Here is a 21,768-nt window from a genome sequence, read left to right on the forward strand (position 1 = left end):
TCTCACCTAGCCAGTTAAGACTTCAAGAGGGAAGGATGCGGCCAGGTGAAAGGGGGAGGGAGCAGCACACACAGGACCAGGAGGAAGGGATGCTCATCCACTTCTCTGGAGGCTGTAGTTTTTTTCCCAGGCAGAGTATGTGGCTTCTTTCATAGGCTGGGGCAAGTCACACCACTGCTCTGTGCCTCAGTTTTTCTGCTGTAAAATGGGGTTGATAACACCCACCTAACCTCAAGTGTTGTGAGGGTTAATTAGTACTTGCAAATCACTCTCAATATGAAAAGTGTGCCAGTATAATGGGAAGCAGGAGGAGCAGATGAGCTTGGAGAAGCCAGCAAACAGTCCTTCTCCCTGCACCTCCAACCAGTTCTCTGAACAGCAGCAAAGAAGGATGAGCATTGCAAAACTCAGCTCTGGACTTCCCCAGCAGTGGTTTATATCCCCAGGAATTCATAGTTTCTAGGGTTTCATAGTTGCTAGAGTTTCATAGTTTCTAGGGTCGGAAGGGACCTGAACAGATCATCAAGTCCGACACCCTGGCCTGTGCAGGAACGAGCGCTGGGATCATAATACCGCAGCCAGATATCTATCCAACCTCCTCTTGAAGACCCCCAAGGGGGGATCAGTTAAATGGGGGGACTGAAGTTGCTGGGATTAAGAGATCCTGACTATCTGGGTGCTAGTCCAGATGCCTCTCGTTTAGTTGTCAGCAACCCATGTTGTCATCTCTGCCTCAGTTTCCCCACCTTAAAAGTGGCTGCTGGTCTCTTCTGGACAGCACTTTGAGATCGGTCGGGGTGTGAAAATCATCAGAGAAGAGCTAAATGGTGTTCTTGGCTATGAGTCTGTCTGATGCAATGGTGGCAGGCACCAGAGAAAAGCCTGCAAAATAAATCAGCACTAAAACCAGCAGAAAGAGAAGGAGGCTCCCTGTTTTGCACCCTGCTGCCATTTGGCCCTTGGTGTCAGACTCTTTTGGTCTAGGATGCAGCTTTTCACTAGCAGATCCTTTGGGATGTGACCCTTTCCATGACCTCTAAGTCTTTTCCTTTCTTCTTGCTTAGAGATTTCCAGGTTGCGTCGAGGTGAAAGGAGGGGTCCAAGCGTTGTGCGCGCAAGAAGTGCGTGTCTTCTTCTCTCCCCTGGTCTCGCTAAATCCTGCACTGATTTTCAAATACCAGATACAGCCCGGCACCGTGTGTGGCTGTCTGCTGCTTGAAGGGAGGGTGAGGGATGGAGGTTTCAGTGCTCTGAAACAGTTTTCTCCAGAATTTCCTGAAGCAATTTCTAACAGGTCGCGCATGTTATATAATGAATATTCCTGTTTAAAAAAACACATGAATAGTTCGTATTGGAGACAGAAAACGTTCCCCATCCTGTAGGAAGATAAAGATGCACTTAAAAAACCTGCCTGATTACATATTGACCCGCGAGACAAAGTGAATCCAGTGGAGCCAGCTCAGCCTCCTAGGAAAACTCGAGATAGTTCATCATATACCCTGGTGAAGTCACTTGTTCCTTAACTGCTGCCTTGCTGATTAACATTACAGGTATGAACAAGCAGAAATGCATGTCCCACGCTGGCAAATCTGCCATCAGGGCTTTTACAGCTGTCATTAACATCCCAGGCACCTCCAGCTAAAACCCGTCCACCGTATCACTGAGTATTCCCCTGCTGTTACCCAGCAGACCAACTTGAATTTTCAGTTTGTTGCACTGTTGCATCTTGTCTCAAATGTAATTTAAACTATAAGCTCTCCAGGGCAAGGATGGTTTCATTATAAGTGTCTGTATAGTGCCTAACGTTGCAGTCCTAATTGAGGGCTAGTGCAATCCAATGGCTCAAAATCTGCAAACTCAGGTGTGTAAAGCTAAGGGCCTACATCTGTATTTTGGTAATTAATAAATGCAGCCTGCATTTTAGGAGGGCAGGAGACTGGAGCTACGGGTGTTTGATACTTGCAGGAAATAGCCTGTTTATCCTCTATGACGAGCTACAAAATTAAGTGCTTAGGCTCTATGCACTGTGGTTGGCAGGTTGTGTCCCTTGCTAGGAAGGAATCAGGATTTATCCCCTTCAAAGTGACATGATGTCTGGTGAAGCTTGGTTAAAAATTCTGCAAAAGATGTCTTTGGGTATTGTGATAGTGACTCAAATGATTTTCCTTTCGTTAAGCATTTAATTCAGATAAACACGGTGGTGTTGAGTGTAGCCCCAGAGCCTTCTCCGCAGCGGCTGACATTTCAGTACACTGCAAAGTAAAATGCCAGCAGGGTTGCTCCCCAGGGCTGCAGGCGGTTCGTATTTTCGTATGGGAAACGCCAGGACTTTGCGGCTCTGCAGGGGCTTGGACCAAGCCGTCTTGTTTCCCTGCTAAGACCCAAGCAGGTGGATCCACTTGTGTCTCGACTGGGCTCGGCAAACAGGCTGACGGGGGGAGAGAAGCCGAGTCCAAACATGAGGACTGGCTCACGTTCCCATTTGAGTTTCGTTTCTGACTTTGCAAGGAGCAGATTTGGTCTGTTGAGGTGGAGCCAAGCTGCACGGGGATTAAACAGGGAGGACTTGGTGGCAAGTCTTCGATTACAGGGCATTGTGTGAAAATCAGAGTAGGCCTGGGGTACGTCCCCGACTCCCGGAGAAACCTCTTCCTTCCCCTTCACGAGGACTCTGGACCACAGAGATCACCTTCTCTGCAATCTCCCCCAGATTTATGTTGCCTTTAGGGCAAGGGGGAAGAGCGCTTTGGGGGTTCGTTCCCTGCTGTGTGAGTGCCCATGCCACACAGATCAGCAATGCCAATAAAGCTTAGAGTTTTTTACTTTATTTGCAAACTGTGGTGCCGTTATGAAAGGAGCATCCCTGAAATCCCACATGCACCGGCTTCCTTGGATTTACTTGGTGTTGTCCTAAGATCATAGTCATGGAAAATGAGGGTGGGGAGGGACCTTAGGAGGCCATGTAGGCCAACCCCCTGCTCCAAGCAGGACCAGACCCAGCTAGATCATCCCACCCAAGGCTTTGTCTAGCTGGGTCTTAAACACCTCCAAGGATGGAGAGTCCACAATCTCTCTGGGTGACCTGTGCCAGTGCTTTACTGGTGAGAAAATTCTTCCTAATATCTAACCTCAACTTGCCTTGCTGCAGCTTGAGCCCATTGCTCCGTGTCCTGTTGTCTGCCCTCACTAAGAGCAGCCCAGCTCCATCGTCTTTGCAACTCCCTGCAGGGAGGTGAAGGCTGCTATTAAATTAAATCCCCTTGGTCTTCTCTTCTCCAGACTAAATCAGCCCAGTTCCCTCAACCCCTCCTCACAAGTCATGTCCCCCCAGCCCCCCAACCATTTTTGTTGCCTTTTTCTGGACTCTCCAATTTGTCCACAACCTTTCTGTAGTGGGGAGCCACTAGAGATAATGGAAAAGAGAAAATATTCATTGGCCTGAAAAAAACCAAAGCGCGCACAAAATGTCGTCCTTTAGTTCGATGCGATTTTGCAAACCAGAATTTCCCCCAATGCAACATTTCTGAGCAAATGGCATTTTCTCACAGAAAAAAATGTGGAAAAAAAATTCAACTCTCTCCCAGCACAGAGCTCGTGTCAGCCGAATAGCCCCGTTATTGCTTAGATAACGTTTTACCTTGCAAAATATTTCTTGGAGTTGGATGGTCCCCATTTGATAATGAAGCCTAAGGCATGGATTGCAAATCTCTTGTGTGCTTCCGCTCCTCCCCGAGTTCAGTGCATCCCTGTGGGTTCGCACACATCCAAGCGATGTTAAAAATACAGGACTACAGTGCTGGAAAGGACAGGGACCTCCTGGGTCATCAGCTCCAGTCCCCTGCTACCTCAGGGTAAGCTGAGCAAACCCTGTCTTAAGGAATTAGGTTTTTTGCCCCTTGGTCCAACGGAAAGGTTTTTCCAGGGCTTCACTCCTGCGGTCCAAAACCTTGTTCTACTTTTCAGCTGGTTTTTATACATGGCCAGCGTGTTCCCAGCCTGAACCGTCACCTGAAATACCATTCAAGTGTTGCCTACTTTCTTCCTGACGTGCCCCGATCAGCACCCAACCCAGCCTAGGTCTGCAGCAACAGCCCAACCCTTTTAGGAAACACCAGTGTTGAAGTGCAGATTGCTAAAGAAAGTCTTTCTCAGCTCTTCCCCCGACAAAGCCAGCCCTGAGAAGCCTGTTGGCATTCCTGAAAAGCCAGGGTCTTCCTTTCAAATCAGTTTATTCCAGCTTCTTATAGATTAGACAGAGCAGATAAGCTTGGCATTATGGCCCCCTCTTAGGTATTATCCTTTCCCCTGTCAGCTCCAGCCAAATCACAGCAGATCTGCAAAGATTTGTGAAAATCTGTTGGGTGGTTGGTTGGGTTTTTTTTCCCCTGCCAGCTCTGCCTGCCAATTTGACCGGTTGCCCAGCCGTGATCAGAGGCGAGCAAATCAGTTTGGCATTAAAAGAAGACGACCAAAGTTAGCCCCGGATTTCAGCCCTCAGGCTGCCGAGATAACACTTTTCCCCGGGACGGTCAAAGCTAATTGCAGTGAATTGCCGTTCAAGGTGCATGTGGAAATGACTGTCCTTAACTCCCACCTGTTTTGATGGAGTCAAAGCCAGGGAGAATCAGGCCTAGGATAAACCCAAGGTCTCTTTTCAACCCTAGCGACAAACTATTGCTGCCCAGAAGAGAAGAGAGCAGTTTTCAACCTTTTTTCTCATTTGAAGACCCCCTCAAACGTTTCAAATGAAGGTGTGGACCCCTTTGGGAATTTCAGATGGAGGTGCAGACCCCTTTCACATACTTTTGAATGATCGTAGTCATCTTTTGAGGACCCCTTAGACACAGTCTGCAGACCGCCGGGGGTCCGAGGACCGCAGGTTGGAAACTGCCGGACTAGAGAGAAGAAGCAACAAGTGGAGATCAGAAATAAATGGAGACAAAGCAGAAGGACGAGCAGAGGGAGCAGTCTCATAACTGAGCCATGTGTGTGATCAGCTGGCTTTGGATCATATTTGCTCCATCCTTAGACCTGGCCCCTACTCTTTTATTTTTAAAGACTGTTTCTTGCCTGCCTCCACTCGCTGCTGGCCCAGCAGATCCACCCCAATACTGCAGCTGCTGTTGGAGTTACGCTTGTGCCAGATGGGAAAGATTAAACCATATTCTTATTTACTGTGGTTTCTAGGAGGTGACAGGAGGGCTTGAGCCATAGGAAGATTTTCTGTAGCAAAGCAGGGCTCGTGGCTGAGTTAAACTGTCTGGAACTGGGCAGCAATCGGAGACGGCGAGGTTAAAGGAAACCCTAATAATAACCTTGAAAATGCAAATGTTAGTATTAGGTTGGAAATGAAATCCAACGACTGAGTAGCATCGGGGTATCATTAGGTTTGTCTGCTCCTTTCAGCAAGTAGAGGCTATTGGTAGGACAAGGAATCATTATGTTATTTCCATCATTCATTAATAACACCCAACTGTTATCTTAAGCTCTTTCATCTCAGTGGATCCAGGGCTCTGCAAACCATGCAAATCCATGCAAGAACTATTCCACTGACAACTGAAATGCAGCCACTTCTGGGGTGGAGCACAGAGCTGCTTAGAAATATTACCCATAGAAGAGCACTGGACAGCAGCTCTGTGTTGGCAGTGTCTGAGCCACATCCGGAGGGGAAGATGTATGACTAGGCCCTAAGGGAGTGTAAACTGATATGACTTGGTACAAATCAGAGCAAAATCAGAGGAATATTACTGTAAATCTCACATTGGTAAAGGGGAGGTGGGGGGCTGAAACAGTTCAGTTTAAACACAAACGTAGCCTGGTTTAAACACAAACTTAGGCTGGTTTAAATGAACTAAGCCATTCCAGCTCCTCTTTGGACATTCATTTTACTTAAAAAACCCAACAAAACAGGTTATTCGGGTGACACACCCCAGTTTCTAATTGTTCTTTCTCCTGGACTTTGTGCAGCGAGTCCCACTCCCAGGAAACGGTAGGATTGCACCCTGCAATTGCAGCTCAGCAGCGGTCTATGTGCTGTCCTCTGCGACGCATCCCGAGCCCTGTTTTTTACAAGCGGCGAGCCCCAGGTCGCGGGAAGTTAGACGCAGCCATGCAGAAGGAGGCGGCACGCGAGGCAGGAGAAGAGTGATTCGATTAGCGTGCGTGTATGGTTCTTGTAGGAGGACCTGCTTTACAAGGAAATAAAATTAAGCCATTAACAGGGGAATTAAGATTTAGTGCACACTCTATACTGCATGCATATATATATAAAGGAGGCAGCTGTTAGATATAGTATGTGACAAACTCCTGCTAGCGCTAACTGGATTACTTGCATTTATTTGGAAATACTTAGGCATATTATCATGCAACGTATGGATCATCATAATTCTGCTTTTCACTTCATCCAGGCCTTACCTCCAAGCATCTTAGAGCTCATTACAAACAATTAAGCCTGCCTGCACCTCTGCACGGTGTCCTAGGGTATATCCCCTTTGCAGGAATTGGGTGTATTTATCACAGGATCGTATGATTGCTTTTTCAAATGATCTGGGCCAGATCCCAAAAGGGGACCATTAGTTGCAGCTCCAAATGTCCATGCTCAGGGACTGACCCAAAGCCCAGTCCACTGTTGGCTTTGCTGGACTTTGTCACCAGCCTCCGTGGTGTTCCCAGTGGTTTCTTGACCTTGAGCCTTGTCTCTTTTTGCAGCTGGTGGGGTGCAGGCGGGGGAGTCGCTTGCCCTCTACCCTTCCAGTGCGTTCCAGCTCTGTGAAAAAAGCCCTTCTACCTGAAACTTGAGAAGAAAGCAGTCCAGGTCCCTAAGTCAATCTGAATCCCCAGTGGAGCCCGTCCAAACAAGGTGTTGCCATAAGTTTTGCCTTTCTTTGAACCCTATGCTTCTGTAGTGGGCTCACGGTGCTGAGTGGTAGTTCTTCTGGAAAGGACTGGGTATCTGTGTAAGCCATGGCCCTGTTTCCTATGCCCTGCAGATTTAGCTGGCACAGCATCACTGAATTAGGCTGTGGAGTTAAAAAAATAAAGGCTGAAGCTGCCCGTGTTGAGCAAAGAGACAGTCTGGAGCCAGGGGTCTGCTGAGCTTTGCACGCCGGCACTGTCCCCTGCAAAGGCAAAGCAGCAGGGTGGTGATTTCTTTGCTCTGCATCCTCGGTGCATTGTTCCCGCCTGCCAGGGCCCCAAGGCTGAATGAAGTCCAACCAACACCTGTCTGCTTCATACATCCTCACTAACTGTCCCCGTGAAGTCTCGGCCTTGGGGCGTTCACCTTGCTGCCTCCCTGTCCAGGTATAGGGTGTAGGGGAGTTCATCTTGCTGCCTCCCTGTCCAGGTATAGGGTGTAGGGGCGTTCGCCTTGCTCCCTCCCTGTCCAGGTATAGGGTGTAGAGGAGTTTGCCTTGCTCCCTCCCTGTCCAGGTGTAGGGTGTAGGAAACAGAGTCCAAAAAAATGACAGCAGTACCCAAAGCAATTTTTGGATAACTCCTCTTAAGGCCAAAGCTCACGGACACAGGTGTTTCTTTCTACAAAGAGCTGATATAGATGGGGACTCGTGCAATGGCTGCTGCAGGGACCCTTAAAGAGCCTTCCAGGATCTGACAACAGCGACATCCTCAGCGCGGCTACAGGGAACGCACTGGGAATGAGTAAAGGAACTGGGACCATCAGTCCTGCAAAGTGAGGCCATCTTCTGTAGGAACCACCTGCGCCCGTGCTGTGGCCACCGGGGAAATAATTCTAGGAACCGGCTGCATCTGTGTCATCCCCACTACTCCGGCTTTGCCTTAAATAGCTCTTAAAGAACTAGTCATATCAATTCCATCAGCTGCTCCAGAGGAGCCAATTTATATAAATACAGCACTCGTTAAAGAAATGGAACTTGTCAACACTTGAAAATAAGTGACAGGTCATTACAGCTTCCTGCAGTCTTGCATTGTGCTGCTATTACACGCAGCACCTGAGTGACGTTACAGGATGATGGTAGATGCAGGTGCATATTAATCAATGGTGCAGTCTAACCTCCATTTGAATAATTGACCATATGCACATGTGCACCCAAACGCCCCCCCATAAAGATCCAAAATGAGCGCACTACGCTCTGCAAAATGAGGCACGTGGTCTTCCCGTTTCCCATTTATACGAGCTTGTCAGCACGCTGCAGTCGGTTCTGGGCACTTGCAATGACAAAGAGATGTAGAAAAATTAGGGGGAATTCATAGACCAGCAACAAAAATGATGAAGGGAGCTGAAGGGACTGATTTTGGAGAGGGGGAAAAACAAATCAGTCTGGCTATTTATAATGCTCCCTTCCAGCACAGTGTCTAGGCACTGACATTTTTTAAAAACACATATCTAGCTTGGCTAAAGGGTAGGATGATTGTTTAGCATTATTCAAAGGACTCATACATCAAGGATGGAGAGGGATTGGATAAAGGAGTATAACTCAAAGCAAAGGGATAAAACTGAAAAAATGTAGGTTACTAGGGAATACTTCTTGATCTGCGAGCGTGTGGAACAGCCCTGCAAGGGGAGTCACGGTAAGTCCGGTGCTTGGGATGTTGGAAAACGATAAGTCTACAAACGGGCGCCGCGGGCAATGCTGGTGGAAAACGTCCTGCCCAAACTGCTTTTTAAGGGAAATATGGGATTTCAGGGAACTGAACTATTTGATGCTTTCTGTTCCAGGGCATTTTGTCAGAGTCTGTAGTGTCCGGCTTAGTTCATGTTAATTCATTCTCGTTGTTCCCCAAAAGAAGGTTTTATTGTAGTATTTAGTCCAGCTCTTAGGGCTCTGTCCAATGTGCTTCTTTTGGGGCAGTGGTAGACATCTGGCACAGTCTGGAGAAGCCCTGCACTTCCAGACCCCAGTCCCCAACAGGGTATTTCCAACCTATGGGGACTTTTTACCATCTTTAATTTTCCCAGAGCCTGATGAAGGGCCTATGAGCCCCAACGTTGCAGAAAAAGAGATTTTTTGTTGGTTTGATGATTTCCTAGTCGGTCTAATCAAAGGTATCATTTTGGAACCACAAGTTCTAGATTTGCGCGGTCCTCAACAGGCCGAGTTGGTCGGTGCAAGTGGCGGCTTTGCTTGCTTTGAATGCCTGGCGCCGCTAGAGAGGTAAGGTAGGGGCTGCCTTTGGAGGGCTTCCAGACCGATCGGTTTGGAATTGGGAGTCTGCATCGCAGAAGCAGGGTCAAGGACCACGGACACCAGCTTTTTGTCTTGCAGTGCAAAGGCTCCTCGGTCCTCAGATGCATGTGGCGCTGATGCTGCTGGGACTCGCTGATCGATGCCAGTCCCAGCAGGGCCTAATTCAGTCTTTGTCTTCCATTTCCTTGCAGGACTTCCCACTCCCGGGCGAAAGCGGACGCGGCTGTGACAGCAGCGCAGAAAGCTCAGGAGGAAGCTCGGATTGCCAGGATCACTGCCAAAGAGTTTTCGCCTTCCTTCCAGCACAGGGAAAATGGTCAGTCTGCGCTGCCGAGCCTGCCAGACTCCCGGGATGACTTCATTCTGTGTGCGTGCGCGTGCGTGCCTGCGTGTGCTGTACGGTACGGTGCGGACCGCGGCTGCTCCTCACGGGCCTCCTCGTGTCCGTTATCGAGCCGGTGCCGATGCTGCGCTCTCAGAGCCGAGCAGCCCCTTAGAGCTGTCTCCCGTCAAGCCCTTGAGCCTGACCTGCCTCCCTGAGGCTTTCAGAAATGTTGCCGGTCCATCCCCTCCTTGCTCAGCTCAGATTTTGATCTCATGAGATGCTCACGGGAAAACCACGGAGCTTTTCTCAGGTTCTGAAGCCAGTAGACCTGTCCTTGCCCAACCCTACGGGCCAGTGGTGTAATCAAAGCACTGAAAGGCTAGATGAGCTGGGGCAACCTGTGCACAAGCTCAAACCCTGCTGGCATCCCGGGATCAAGCTAGTGAGGGTGCATCTCATGCTTTGCTTGTGCTTTGTGGATCACCACCACGTTGCTTTGCTGCCAGTTGGGTTGTAGCACACGTCGTATCGCAGGTATTGCAATGGCAAGCCTGGGAACTTTTGCTTAACTTAAAGTCCCAGCCTCTGGAGTCATGTGCTTATATAGGACACTCAGCTTTCATTTTCATTCCCAGTCCTTTGCTGCAGAAAAAAATCCAGAAGCCAGAATGCAAAAGCAAAGAACCTCAAATTTATTGTTCTTTTTAAAGTTTAATGATTCTTAACTCAATTTCATGGGTTTTGGGACCCAACTCATAGTTTTTGTATGTTTGTGCTTAGCAGTGTAGCTATTGATCTTTGTTTTTTAAACCCTTCCTTCCTTCTGTACAAACAGATGAGTTCAACTGCCTTGGGCTGTGTGTGTGTGTGTGTGTGTGTGTGTGTGTGTGTGTGTGTGATGGGCAGTGTGCGAATGCATGCTTGGTGAATGATCATGTGCATCTGTGAAAGTGTTTGTGCATGTGTATGTGTGTGTGTGATGGGCTGTGTGCAAATGCATACTTGGTGAATGATCATGTGCGTCTGTGAAAGTGTTTGTGCTTGCATGAGCACACGTGTGTGTGTGTGGGGCAAGCCATGTGTGAATGCATGCTTGGTGAATGATCACGTGTGTCTGTGAAAGTGTTTGTGCATGCATGTGCAAATGCATTCACTAACAACCATGTTTGTGTGCGTGCCTTTGTCATCGTTGAGAAAAGACGTATGACTTCTGGTAAGAATAGGAGAGCATTTGTGTGACCGTGGATGCATTTGTGTGCGGTCTGAGGACATGCCTGTGTTTGAAAGACTGAAAAAGTGTGTGCGTGTGCAAAAAAGAGAGAGAAATGTTGTCCCTCATTTGTAGCACTTGGGCCTGGTTTGAGAGAGCAAAAAGACCCGTCAGAGACATTTTAGCAGCCAGCGTGTTGGACGATTGGGAGGAAGTGTCAGCTCAGCCTAGTGGAAAGCCAGGCTTGAAAGCATCTTGTTTCCCTCTGGGACCTGTACTGCTACTTGCTGCTTTGTCCAAAGTTTTGCCCGTCAGACTATGAAATTTGCCAGGCTGCAAAAGAACAGCTTATTCAGACCAGCAGGGCCGATCCCATGGAAGCTCCCGGAGGAAACAAAGCCCAAATACATGAACTCTGAACTTACGCAGGGCTATGCTGGGCCAGAAAAGCTTCTGGATAGCTCACTCCTTTAAAGGGTGACCAAGTATATGTATGCTCACCAGAGAGTGGGAGGTGACAGGTATAAGTAAGGGTGGGAAGAACTACGTCTAAATGGCAGTAATTAACATATTAATTAATGTATGTGCATGGTATTATGCAAAAATTTGAGTGTACAGCACCATCATTACAAGGCTTCTGTCATCATTTTTTTTCTTGCATCCTTTAATTGGAGGTTACTCATCCATCTTAATTGCTTTGGGGTCTAATGTTGGTGACTCATTGCATGAGAGCTCTTCCTCCAAGTCACTGCTGAGCCAATGGGCTGGCAAAATGCTAAGGGATGCTACATTTTTGGGACCAGGCACTCCAGCAACTTGTTGTAGTCCCTGAGGGATCTCATAAGAGCAGCGATGTGTTCTCCGTCCGTGTTCCCCATGAGGTTTCAAGTTGGACGGAAGATTATATTCTATTATATATTGGTGCCAGGTTAAAATGGCATGCCTGTTCCACCCAAGAGCTGGGTGCATTTCACTGCGGTGTGTTACGATTCTTCTATGAATAGACAGAAAGCTGAATTCTTCCTCTGTATACGCGGGCTGGAGTGCTGCTGTAGCCGTGATGGTCCAGGAAGGTGTATGAGACAAGGGTTTTTTTGTGATATCTTTTATTGAACCAACTGTATAGTTGGGAGAGCTGTTGGGGACAAGCTGTCAGGCATCAAGTGCCCTTCCTCAAGTCTAAGGAAGTTAAATATAAGTCTCTTGGCTCCATAGAGTTACCCCAAAAGGTCTTTGGTTGAAACCAGATAAAATCTGTAAATGCCTTGGCACCCTTAAGCGTGATCCATGCCGTGTAAGTACATATTATTGTTGTTATCATGCCAACACTTATTTCTGAACAGCCACAGTGCCTTTTAAAGGAGCTGATTTTTTTCTACCTTAGATGGCCTACAAAATCCCTTCTCATCCTTGGACCACACTATCAAAAGGAGCTTAGATAAACCATCAGAGGGATTAGTGTACAGGAAAATCCTTCTGCAGAACAGGGATGGACCAGAGCTAGCCCTGGAAAACTTTTGCAGCCGCGGATCGGTTGGTGGTTTAGCACATGGTGGCAGTGGAAGCATTGTATCATGGGCATAACCATTAAAGCACCCAGGTTTTGAGACTTCCCCATTGCTGTGGGGTTAATGCACATTAGTATAATACCCTCCTACCAGCTAAGACCCTTTAGGGGAAAATGTATGCAACTGAACATGGGACCTTCAAGGTCCCATAGAAATTACTCTGGAAGCCTGTACAATTCAAAAGGACGTTAGAAATCACCCTTCTGTCTGAAGTTTTTCAGCTGCTGTTGTGACTTGTAACCTCAAAAGTGGCAACACCTAAAAGAGATTATAGAAAAAAATCTTCTGTCTTGCTCAAGGCGTTCACTTAGTGCATTTGCGTGTCGTCTCCTGCAGTCTCCCTTCTGCGATCGCTCTTGCTCTCCCCTGCTGCGGGTGTGAGTCTTGCACATGGCAGCAGGAGAAATAAAACAGCTTTAGAAGCAGGCAAATGTAGCTGTAAAGCCACAAAAAATAGTTTGCGGGGCTCTGGAAGTGTTTTAGCTACGCTTTATACATGACTAATCACACCTGCTTGGAGATTTCGCTATCAGAGATCAGGAAAGGTGCACACCGTGACCTGCAGGCACCCGTGTTGAATATTCCCGCTGCCTTTTCTGCTCTTCCTGCTTTTCTTCAGCTACATTTCATGGTCAGTGTTGGGTTGTTTTCTAGATAGTATTATTCCAGACCCCAGCGGGTAGAAAATAACAAGACATAAAGCCTCACAAATCTATGCAATGCAATTAAGAGCAACTCTCGGCCTGGCCTTCCTGCTCTACGTTATTCCCATATCTCAGTGGCACTTAGTCTTGGGCACGGCAGTGCCAGCGTGGTGGACGGTGGGTGTCCCATTAGCATAGGAGAGCTAGGGCCTGGAAAAGAAGGGGCTAAAAGGAAAGCTCAGTATTTTCCATGTTGCATCCCTTTTTCTGTCCTAAAATCATAGACTCATAGACAATGAGGGTTGGAAGGGATCTCAGGAGGTCACATCTGGTTCAACCCCCTGCTCCAAGCAGGACCAGCCCCAACTACATCATCCCAGCCAAGGCTTTGTCCAGCCAGGGCTTAAAAAAGTCCAAGGATGGAGATGCCACCACCTCTGGGTAACCCATCCCAGTGCTTCACCACCCTCCTAGCGAGAGAGTTTTTCCTAATCTCCAACCTCAACTTCCCTTGCTGCAGCTGGAGCCCATTGCTCCTTGTCCTGCCATCTGCCCCCACTGAGACCAGCCCGGCTCCATCCTTGCAACCCCACTTCAGAGAGCTGAAGGCTGCTATTCAGTCTTCTCTTCTGCAGACTGAATCAGCCCAGCTCCCTCTGCCTCTCCTCACACATCATATCCCCCAGCCCTCCAACCATGTTTGTTGCCCTCCGCTGCACTCTCTCCAGCTTTCTGCAGCGAGGGGCCCACAACTTGCAGCGTGAAGCATTTGCCTGGCTGTTTAAGTCAAGAGCCGTCTGTCTGCTCTGCCTGGTCTCCACTGGATGCAGGGAAAGGGAGTGGAAAAGAAGCTGCAAAGAAGTCGCCGTCACTCCCTAACCCTAGAGCCATTCGGTGGCGGCTGAGTTAGGAGCTGCTCTACTAGACCCTGGCTGGTGCCAGCGCCCTCTCCTATGGAGACCTCCATGTGCTTCCAACTGGTGGGGCTGAGCCCAAAGGAAACCCCAGGCTTTAATTATGGATGGTGGCCAAGCTTGGCCAGTGTGACCACCCCAGACCACGGCAGGTGGGACCTGAAATCTGGATCTGAATTTGAGCAGCCCCACGTGAGGCTGCGTTCACACTGGCTCCGGTATTGTGGCGGGTCCTAGATCTGGTTTGAAGTGTTGGACCACATCTGGCAGAACCCAGACCCGCTCAGGTAGCGCCCCGAACGAGCGTGGTCTAGGCATTTTCCCACGACTCCATGAACAAGAGCCACGACACCATTTCTAGCATGAACCGGCTAACAAATTTGGTAAAGAGGGAGAAACAAGGATCCGACTGAAATGAGCACGATTATCGCAGAGTTACGAGCTGTACATCAGACATCTGAGTGTTTTAACAGGTCTCCCCGTTCCCAAGGGGCTTTTCCAACCCTGGAGTTATTCAGTATCTGCATCTGCTATTGCCTGGAGATTTTCTCCTTTTTAACATCATCTCTTGAAAAGATTTTTGAGGTAATACATTTTTTATTAGCTTCTAGACAGGGACATGGTGTTTGATTTGTGCTGGGGTTTGTGTTGCTGATACTCGTGTTTTGGTGGGTTTAATGCCTGCGCGAGCGAGCGAGACGAGAAAGAGCTTCCACTTAGATTGCATTAAAAAGCAAACACACCAACCAAGATGCGTCATGAAACCTGGACGCGCCGGCAGGAGAATTGAGGCAGATAATAGCCATGAGTGTGAGCATCAGCCCTGCAGTCTATCACGCCTGCGGCCTCGTAACCCTGGGCTGTGAACCTGTCGGCGTTTGCACACCAGGCAGGGGCAGTTCAGCTTGAAACAAGATGCAACAAGTGCGTGTGGCAAACGGGAGAGGGACACGCGGAGAGAGGGATGGAAATAAGATCCTGGCATTGCACCGGCTGCTGCAGACATGGCAGGAGAGATGGGTCTGAGGAGGGACCTGATGGACAGAGTAGTCATTTTACCCTGAAACCTTGCTGAGAAGAAGGCAGCAGAGAGGGAGGTGTCTTAGCAGTTCTGCTCTGAAGGGCCTGGAGGGTAAACCATATTGGGGTAACAGGGTTTTGAATGGGATTCGGTTTCGGGGGGGAGAGGGGAGACTTTCCGCTGCAATCCTCACAAATTGGGATTGAGAGCTGATCTCTTTGCCCTGCCTCTGTGCCCGGGTGCCATCCTCTGGCCTTCTCCATCCTTCACGCTCCAGCAATGGGGCACGTGGTGAGCATGTGCCCAAGCCCGCTCGGTGCCACGTGGCCAGCCCTCTTTAAAGGTAGCTCCGTTGCTTTGTTTCTGGGATTCGGCTAGCACAGAGCAGGACCAAGGGCAAGTGGAGAACAGGCTTTGCAGAGATTAAGTGACTTGCCCAGGGTTATACAGGGCAGCTTCAATCAACCAGGTGTCAAGTCCCACTCCAGTCCCTATGTATTCCCCGGAGAGGTGCAGCACAGGCAGCATCAGTGCACGTTTCTCCCACATGTCCCCCTTACTAACAGGCTTTTTACCTTGACTTGATCTCTTTGAGGCACGTATCCTCTGCTGAAACTCCCAGCAGCAGCAGCAAAGACCTGCCTCAAAACCACCAGAATCCAGATGTGGAGGTTACATGTTCTCCTTAGCAACTTCACAGCTGTTCTTCCAGGAACCTCGCATGCTCCGATGCTAATTTTAGCAGGTAATCATTGTTGAACATCCTTGGATGAGGGGATGAAGGAGGCAGGCAGGGTTGCACTGCGCTGCTGTCAAGGAAACACCCGTATTTCAGAGAGGAGCTGCTTGTTTTTACCCTCCGGGGAAGGTAGGGGAGTGTAATTTTGATATGCCAGACAATGAGACGGTCTCTACAGGCGAAGAAGGAATAGATGGCATGAAGGATATATAGTGAATCCTGCCTTTGGCCACTTGGCTCCGGACTGAGAAAAATCAGTGGCTAACCTGACCTGATAGAAGGGAAGCGGCTTTATCCTCGGGACACAAAAGGGGATACTGCAGGGTCTCTGAAGGTTGCTTAATAAATAATTTGATTGGTCCGACAAGCATTTTAGTAGATCTCCCCCAGATGAGCAGAGCCCCTCTCATAAGAGTGATGTCCGTGGGGTTTCCCTACATAGGGGCTGTCTGCAAAGGTCAAGGGGGGTTGTCTCGGGTCCCAAACCGTCTTGTGGAGCACACTGTGGAGGATTCAAGTGAAGCTGCTATGGTCTGCAGATGTGCCCTGGGCTTTGCTGCGTTCCCAGGGTTTTGTTTCTGAACGGAGAGGAAGGAGTCAGCAGGAAGAGCTTGCGGAGTGAAAGGCAATAAGACCAACCGCGTCCTATATATACCAGAGAGCAGAGAAACCTCCTTACTCCCCATTGCAGGGCACGGTGGAGTTTGCAAACGGACCTGAAACTTTGTGAGGCAATTTCAGCGCTGCCCAGATGAGATGAAGGAGATACCCAGGTGCCTTGGATGTGCAATGCCAATAAGGCTGTTCGGTCTTGGCCAGCAACCCCCTGGCCTTCTCTAAGCAAGCATACGCCAGCCCTGTGTTCCTATCAGCCGTCAGAAGAAGCCCCTATATGAGATGGCTGTATGAGGAACCAAATCCTGAGTCCTTTACTCAATTTTTACACAGGCAGATCTCAGGGAAATGTCATCGTTTCATCGTTTCATAGATGTTAGGGGCTGGAAGGGACCTTGCAGATCATCAGGTCCAGCTCCGCTGCACTTGGGCAGGGAAGACTATTGGGGTCATTTGCCTGAGGATGAAGGATGGCTGTTCAATACGTGGCCTTGGGCATCAGGATTTGAATTTGATCTCAGACACTGGCATAGACTTTTGATTTGGTCACTTAAATTTCTCCTCTGCCTTTGCTCCCCATCCGTAAAACAGAAGCAATAATAGGGAGCATTCAAGAAGATCAAAAGTTTTTCTGTTGATTTTCCCCAGGTTTCCAGCTAAATTATTCCAGTGGCCAACAGACACAGACTTGTACTTTGCTGCTCGTTACCCCTATTTTCTTCTCTGGGTAGGCACCTCGTGCTCCCGTGCAATGCATTGGAGTCTCCCTTCATGGTAAGAGGGAGCCCATGGTATTGCTGCTTACAGCCATTATCAGAGATATAATCCCGCTGCAGATCCAGGTCCACATGGGAGGACGGGGACACGAGGAAGAAACCACAGCTTCCGTTCTCAGCTGAAATATTTGAGTTTCTGGCTGAAACATTCGTGAAGAGCCTTTGGTTTTGGTCTTGCAGTAAGCCAACACTTTTCAGTGAAAGCATTGTTTGATCAAAAACTCATCTGTCCGTTGCAAAGCTATATCCTCAGAAAATCCTCAGCCCACCCTGGGGACGGTACTTTCCCTGACTTGTGTCTATTTAGGCTGAAAGTTATCCTGGGGTGGGCCTGTGTGTCTGAATGATGGTTACATGGAGGAGGGAGATAGATGATCTTTATGTGCCGTGGACAGAATGAGGCGCGATGGCTTAAATTACAGCAAAGGAAATTGAAGTTAGATTCTGGAAAGAGCTTTCTCCATATGAGGGTGGTCAAGCACCCAGACCTGCTTGGAATAAGCTATCCACAGATGGGATAAAATCACAATCCTTGGAGTGGATTAGACAGACACTTGGCTGGGGTGGTTTACCCAGGGACAACCTGCCTTGATCATCACACGTTGAACTAGATGACCTCCTGAGATCCCATCCAACCCTATTACTCCATGAGTCCGGAGCACTATATGCCATGCTCACAGTTGCAAGTGCTACAATAATAATATAGTAATACCATAACCCTAGTATTATTATATAATATAGAGAGTATTATTATATATTATGTAATATAGAGAGTATTATTATATCGTATATAGAGTATTATTATATATGATGCAATCGAGAGAGTATTATTGTATATTATATTATATAGTATATTACTATAATAGTAATAGTAAAGTAGATCTGCATGTGTGATGGACCTAGGTTTGTGCTCAAAAGGGAACCAGTGGCTCAGACTATTTGCATTAAGTTTGTATTAGAAACCAGTAGATTCTTCCATTAGGATTAAGCCGAATTGGTGTGAAATCATTGTACACGAGTGCCATGGTAGTGCCCCCTGCTTTGGGGCACCTGCTTGAATATTGGGTGGTTTGAGTCTCGTCCCACGCCGTTTCAGAGGCCGGAGGGAGACCCTCCGCCTAATTCGTACCATAGTTGGCTTGAGTGGCTTCTCTCATGTGGCGGAGAAGCAAGATGAGATAAAGCAAATTACCCAGCAGGAACAGGCAGAGATGAAAGCAGACATTTCGTAGCGTTTATTTTTAAACTAGGGTAAGAAAATTGAGTTCTTCCTTTTTTGAGACTCATTTCTCGTCTAGCCATAGCAGTTGTAATTAGATGCATTTCAGGAGTGTCAGGCAGTTAATATATTTAATCAAATCATTCACATAATTTAGCATGGCTTTCGCTGGGAACAGCTATGCTTTTAGTGTATAAAGTGAGATGAAAGAAAGTTTGGCTTTTGCCACCTCAAACTCATCGGGTGTTTGTTAAGGAATTAGGAAAATGCTAATTTTCTAATTACCCCGAGATGCAGAAATAATCTTGCTAGCCAGTCACTGTGGATGCAGCTATGGCAGTAGCTGCCTCGTGTGAGAGCCGCATTGGAGCTGGCGGTAAGGGAGATGATGGCATTAATTTCTCCGAGGAACTTATTGCAACTATAAGAAAATAAGGAAAAAAGCAAAGACACATTGCTGGAGCGGGGCCTGGTTGGTGGCAGGAGTCAGGACTCCTGATTTCTGTTCCCAGCTCTGCTACTGACCCAGTGTAACCGTGGCTTAATCTTTTGCTCTTGGTGTCTCCGTTTCTTCTGCTTTAAATATGGCATAAAAACACTAAAAGGCTTGGACCTGTAAGAGGACTAATGAGCCTGAATTAATTCCTGTTTGTAAAGTGCTTCTAGACCCCTAGCGGTAAATACAGTGTCATTTCTGATGTCGCCAGCTAAAAAAGAAGCGTTCGAACTCAAATGGATAGCATTAATCACACATGGCAAGGTAGAGCCGAAGCCACTCGATGTGTAATTTGACACTGGATTTGGAGCATAACGATGTAGATGAATTCATGCCATCCAGACTCATCATTCATAGTCTGTGTGTCAGTGGCTGATAGAGCCCCCAAGCCGTCCTTCCCCGACCCGCTGAGACAAAACAGCCCCTTTTTGTTCTTCCGGTTCTGGGAACTGCTTACGATTGAACAGCAGGTGCATAACCATGAGCTTGACAATCATGGCCTAGGTTTCTGCAATGACGTGTAGGGGTTATACAAGTTCATGCACAAATGAAAGCTTGCACGAAGGGTTTTCAGCATCCCACATCCTCCAGGGCAGCTGCATGCGTAGCCAGGCAGTTAGGAACCTAACGGAGCATCCCCCATGCAGTTAGCTACCGGGATCGTCCCTGGGGGAGTGCATTTGAGTCAGTCCCGTATAAAGAACCAGCCACAAGCGATGCACATTCTGGTCTGAACCCAGGCCCCGAGGTCTCTGCTATACAGACATTGAAGATGGAGAACTTTCCAAGTTTTTCTCCAGCTTACGTTGGACTCGATATGAAGGATTGCAAATATAAAGGATTTTTATACATAGAAAGGATTTTTTTTTCTCTCTCTCTCTCCTTCCAGTTGTTCTTAAGTCCTGGTTAGGCACATGAAGAGAAATTTCCCACTCAAAGCAAGGCCCCGGACAACAGGAAGGCTTGCATTGGTCAGGAACCTTGTCTGCCTATGTCCTTAGACCAACACGGCTAAAACCTACACCCCTGCATTGGTCAGGACATTTGTTCTGCAGTTTTCTTTCTCTGGCTGCTGTCTGTACCTGCAAGCTCGGCAGCTTCAAGCAATTGTCAGTACAACTCAAACTGGCAGCCCCATAGAGCCCGTGCAAAGGGTGCATAGTACATCCTATGGCAGAGATGCTCAGAGGTGTGGGGAGGTAATGGCTTTGCTCAGGCTGAGAGATGAAGAGCGACGGCACAGATGTGGTCTGGGAGCCCTTGCAAAGTCCCTCAGCCTCTCTGTCATTTTTAATATAGGGGTAGTACTTTTCTGCCCCACAGCCAACTTATGCCAAGTTCCTATATTTAAGCATCTAGATTCATAGATTCATAGATGTAGGGCCGGAAGAGACCTAAGTAGATCTTCAAATCCGACTACGTGCCTTTCGAAGTGACAGGATTGAGGCGCTTCCATAAAGGCATTTGGGCACCTAATGTGTATGTAGCTGCCCGTTTCTTTTGCATTCAATGGGAGTTGGATGCCTGAATGCCTCTCTGGATCCAGAGGTACAGGTTGTAGCCGTGTTGGTCTAAGGATGTAGGCAGATGCGCTTCTTTGGGTAAATCTTTTATTAGACCAACTCAAATAGTTGGAAAAATTCTTCTTTGCAAGCTTTTGGGTATCAATACCCCATCCAGGCCTTAGTGTGCAGGAAGCGCTTTAAAACTCCTTCGAGGGAAGGTAGTACAAGCAAAGCAGAGTCTGTTGTCAGCAGCGTGACCCGTGGTTTCCCTGGCAGGCGCTGGCAGCCCAGTTCTTTATCGGGAAGGGTCTGTTGTGCAGCCACAGAATAGAAGTAACCCTCTTGCATTTTCTCTCTCTTCTCTTTCCAAAAAAAAGGGCTCGAGTGCCAGAGGCCAAAGCGTCAGAATTCAAGCGATGACATTGAGGTCCTCTCCACGGGGACCCCTCTCCAGCAAGAAAGCCCGGAGCTGTACCGGAAAGGGACCACCCCTTCAGACCTCACTCCCGATGACAGCCCCCTGCAAAGCTTCCCCGCCAGCCCCACCTCCACCCCGCCGCTGGGTCCCTCCTGCCGGAACAAGAGCGCCCATTTCTCCAGACAGGTCTCGGTGGACGAAGAGCGGGGTGGGGACATCCAGATGTTGTTGGAGGGACGAGGCGGGGACTACTTAAGACCCAACAGCTGGAGCGAAGACAAAGCATGTGGGACTCGTGGCATTAGAAGTGGGGCCCTGCGCAGCGGTCACCTGGGGTCCTCCTCCATCCCTGAAGACTACAGAGGCCGGAGCGGAGGACACAAACACATGGCCTCCAACCACAAGCAAAGAGAGCGGTGGACAGATTCCCCAGCCACGGTTTCTTGGACTTCCCACCATCGGCCCCACAACCACAGCTCAGGGAGCTCCAAGCTGCTTGAGCTGGACGAGGAGAAGATTAGCAATTATGAGATGGAGATGAAGCCCCTCATGAGGATGGATTCTTATATGCAAGAGATTCACACCCAAAAAAGACACTATAGCAAAGCCGGCCCCTGCAGGAGCCTGGCGGAGGACCACCGTGGGGAAGACCGGGGCTTCGGGGTTCAGAGATTGAGGTCTAAGTCCCAGAACAAAGAGAATTTCAGGCCAGCTTCCTCCGCCGAGCCGACGGTGCAGAAACTGGAAAACCTGAGGTTCGGTGACAAAGGTGAACCCCGGCTACTACGGTGGGACTTAACCTTCTCCCCGCCACAGAAATCCTTACCTGTTGCACTAGAATCCGAGGAGGAGAACGGGGATGAGCTCAAATCCAGTACGGTAAGTGGGCAAGTCGCGTGTATTTAAACCGGGCTGCAAAAGTGGAGGCCTGGGTGAGGCTGAACTGGTTGTGAACCATCGGTGCAAAATTAGCTCCCCCCCCTCAAACACACACGCATTCGTGCAGGAGGTGTTTGCTCCCCTCCCTCGTGGTACTAGGTAAGAAATAACCGTACACTGAAGGTGATTTTTCCAGCTTAAAAAAAAAAATCCAGCAGTTTAGCTGTAAAATGTCTCTCTGGAAATGGCAGGTTTTCAACATCAGAATCAGG

At 48.5% G+C, this 21,768-nt stretch overlaps 1 protein-coding gene across 1 annotated transcript in view; it reads left to right on the forward strand.

The window, feature by feature from the left end:
* The window catches only part of JPH3 (junctophilin 3), a 93,056-nt gene that overhangs the window by 59,355 nt on the left and 11,933 nt on the right, over positions 1-21,768 (forward strand). The window contains exons 3-4 of the mRNA XM_014607873.3: positions 9,359-9,483; positions 20,577-21,496. Of these exons, the coding sequence (XP_014463359.2) occupies positions 9,359-9,483; positions 20,577-21,496 (1,045 nt within the window). The remainder of the gene's footprint in view (positions 1-9,358; positions 9,484-20,576; positions 21,497-21,768) is intronic.

This window comes from Alligator mississippiensis, chromosome 10 (assembly GCF_030867095.1).
Source record: "Alligator mississippiensis isolate rAllMis1 chromosome 10, rAllMis1, whole genome shotgun sequence".
In the NCBI taxonomy this organism is placed as follows: Eukaryota; Metazoa; Chordata; order Crocodylia; family Alligatoridae; genus Alligator; species Alligator mississippiensis.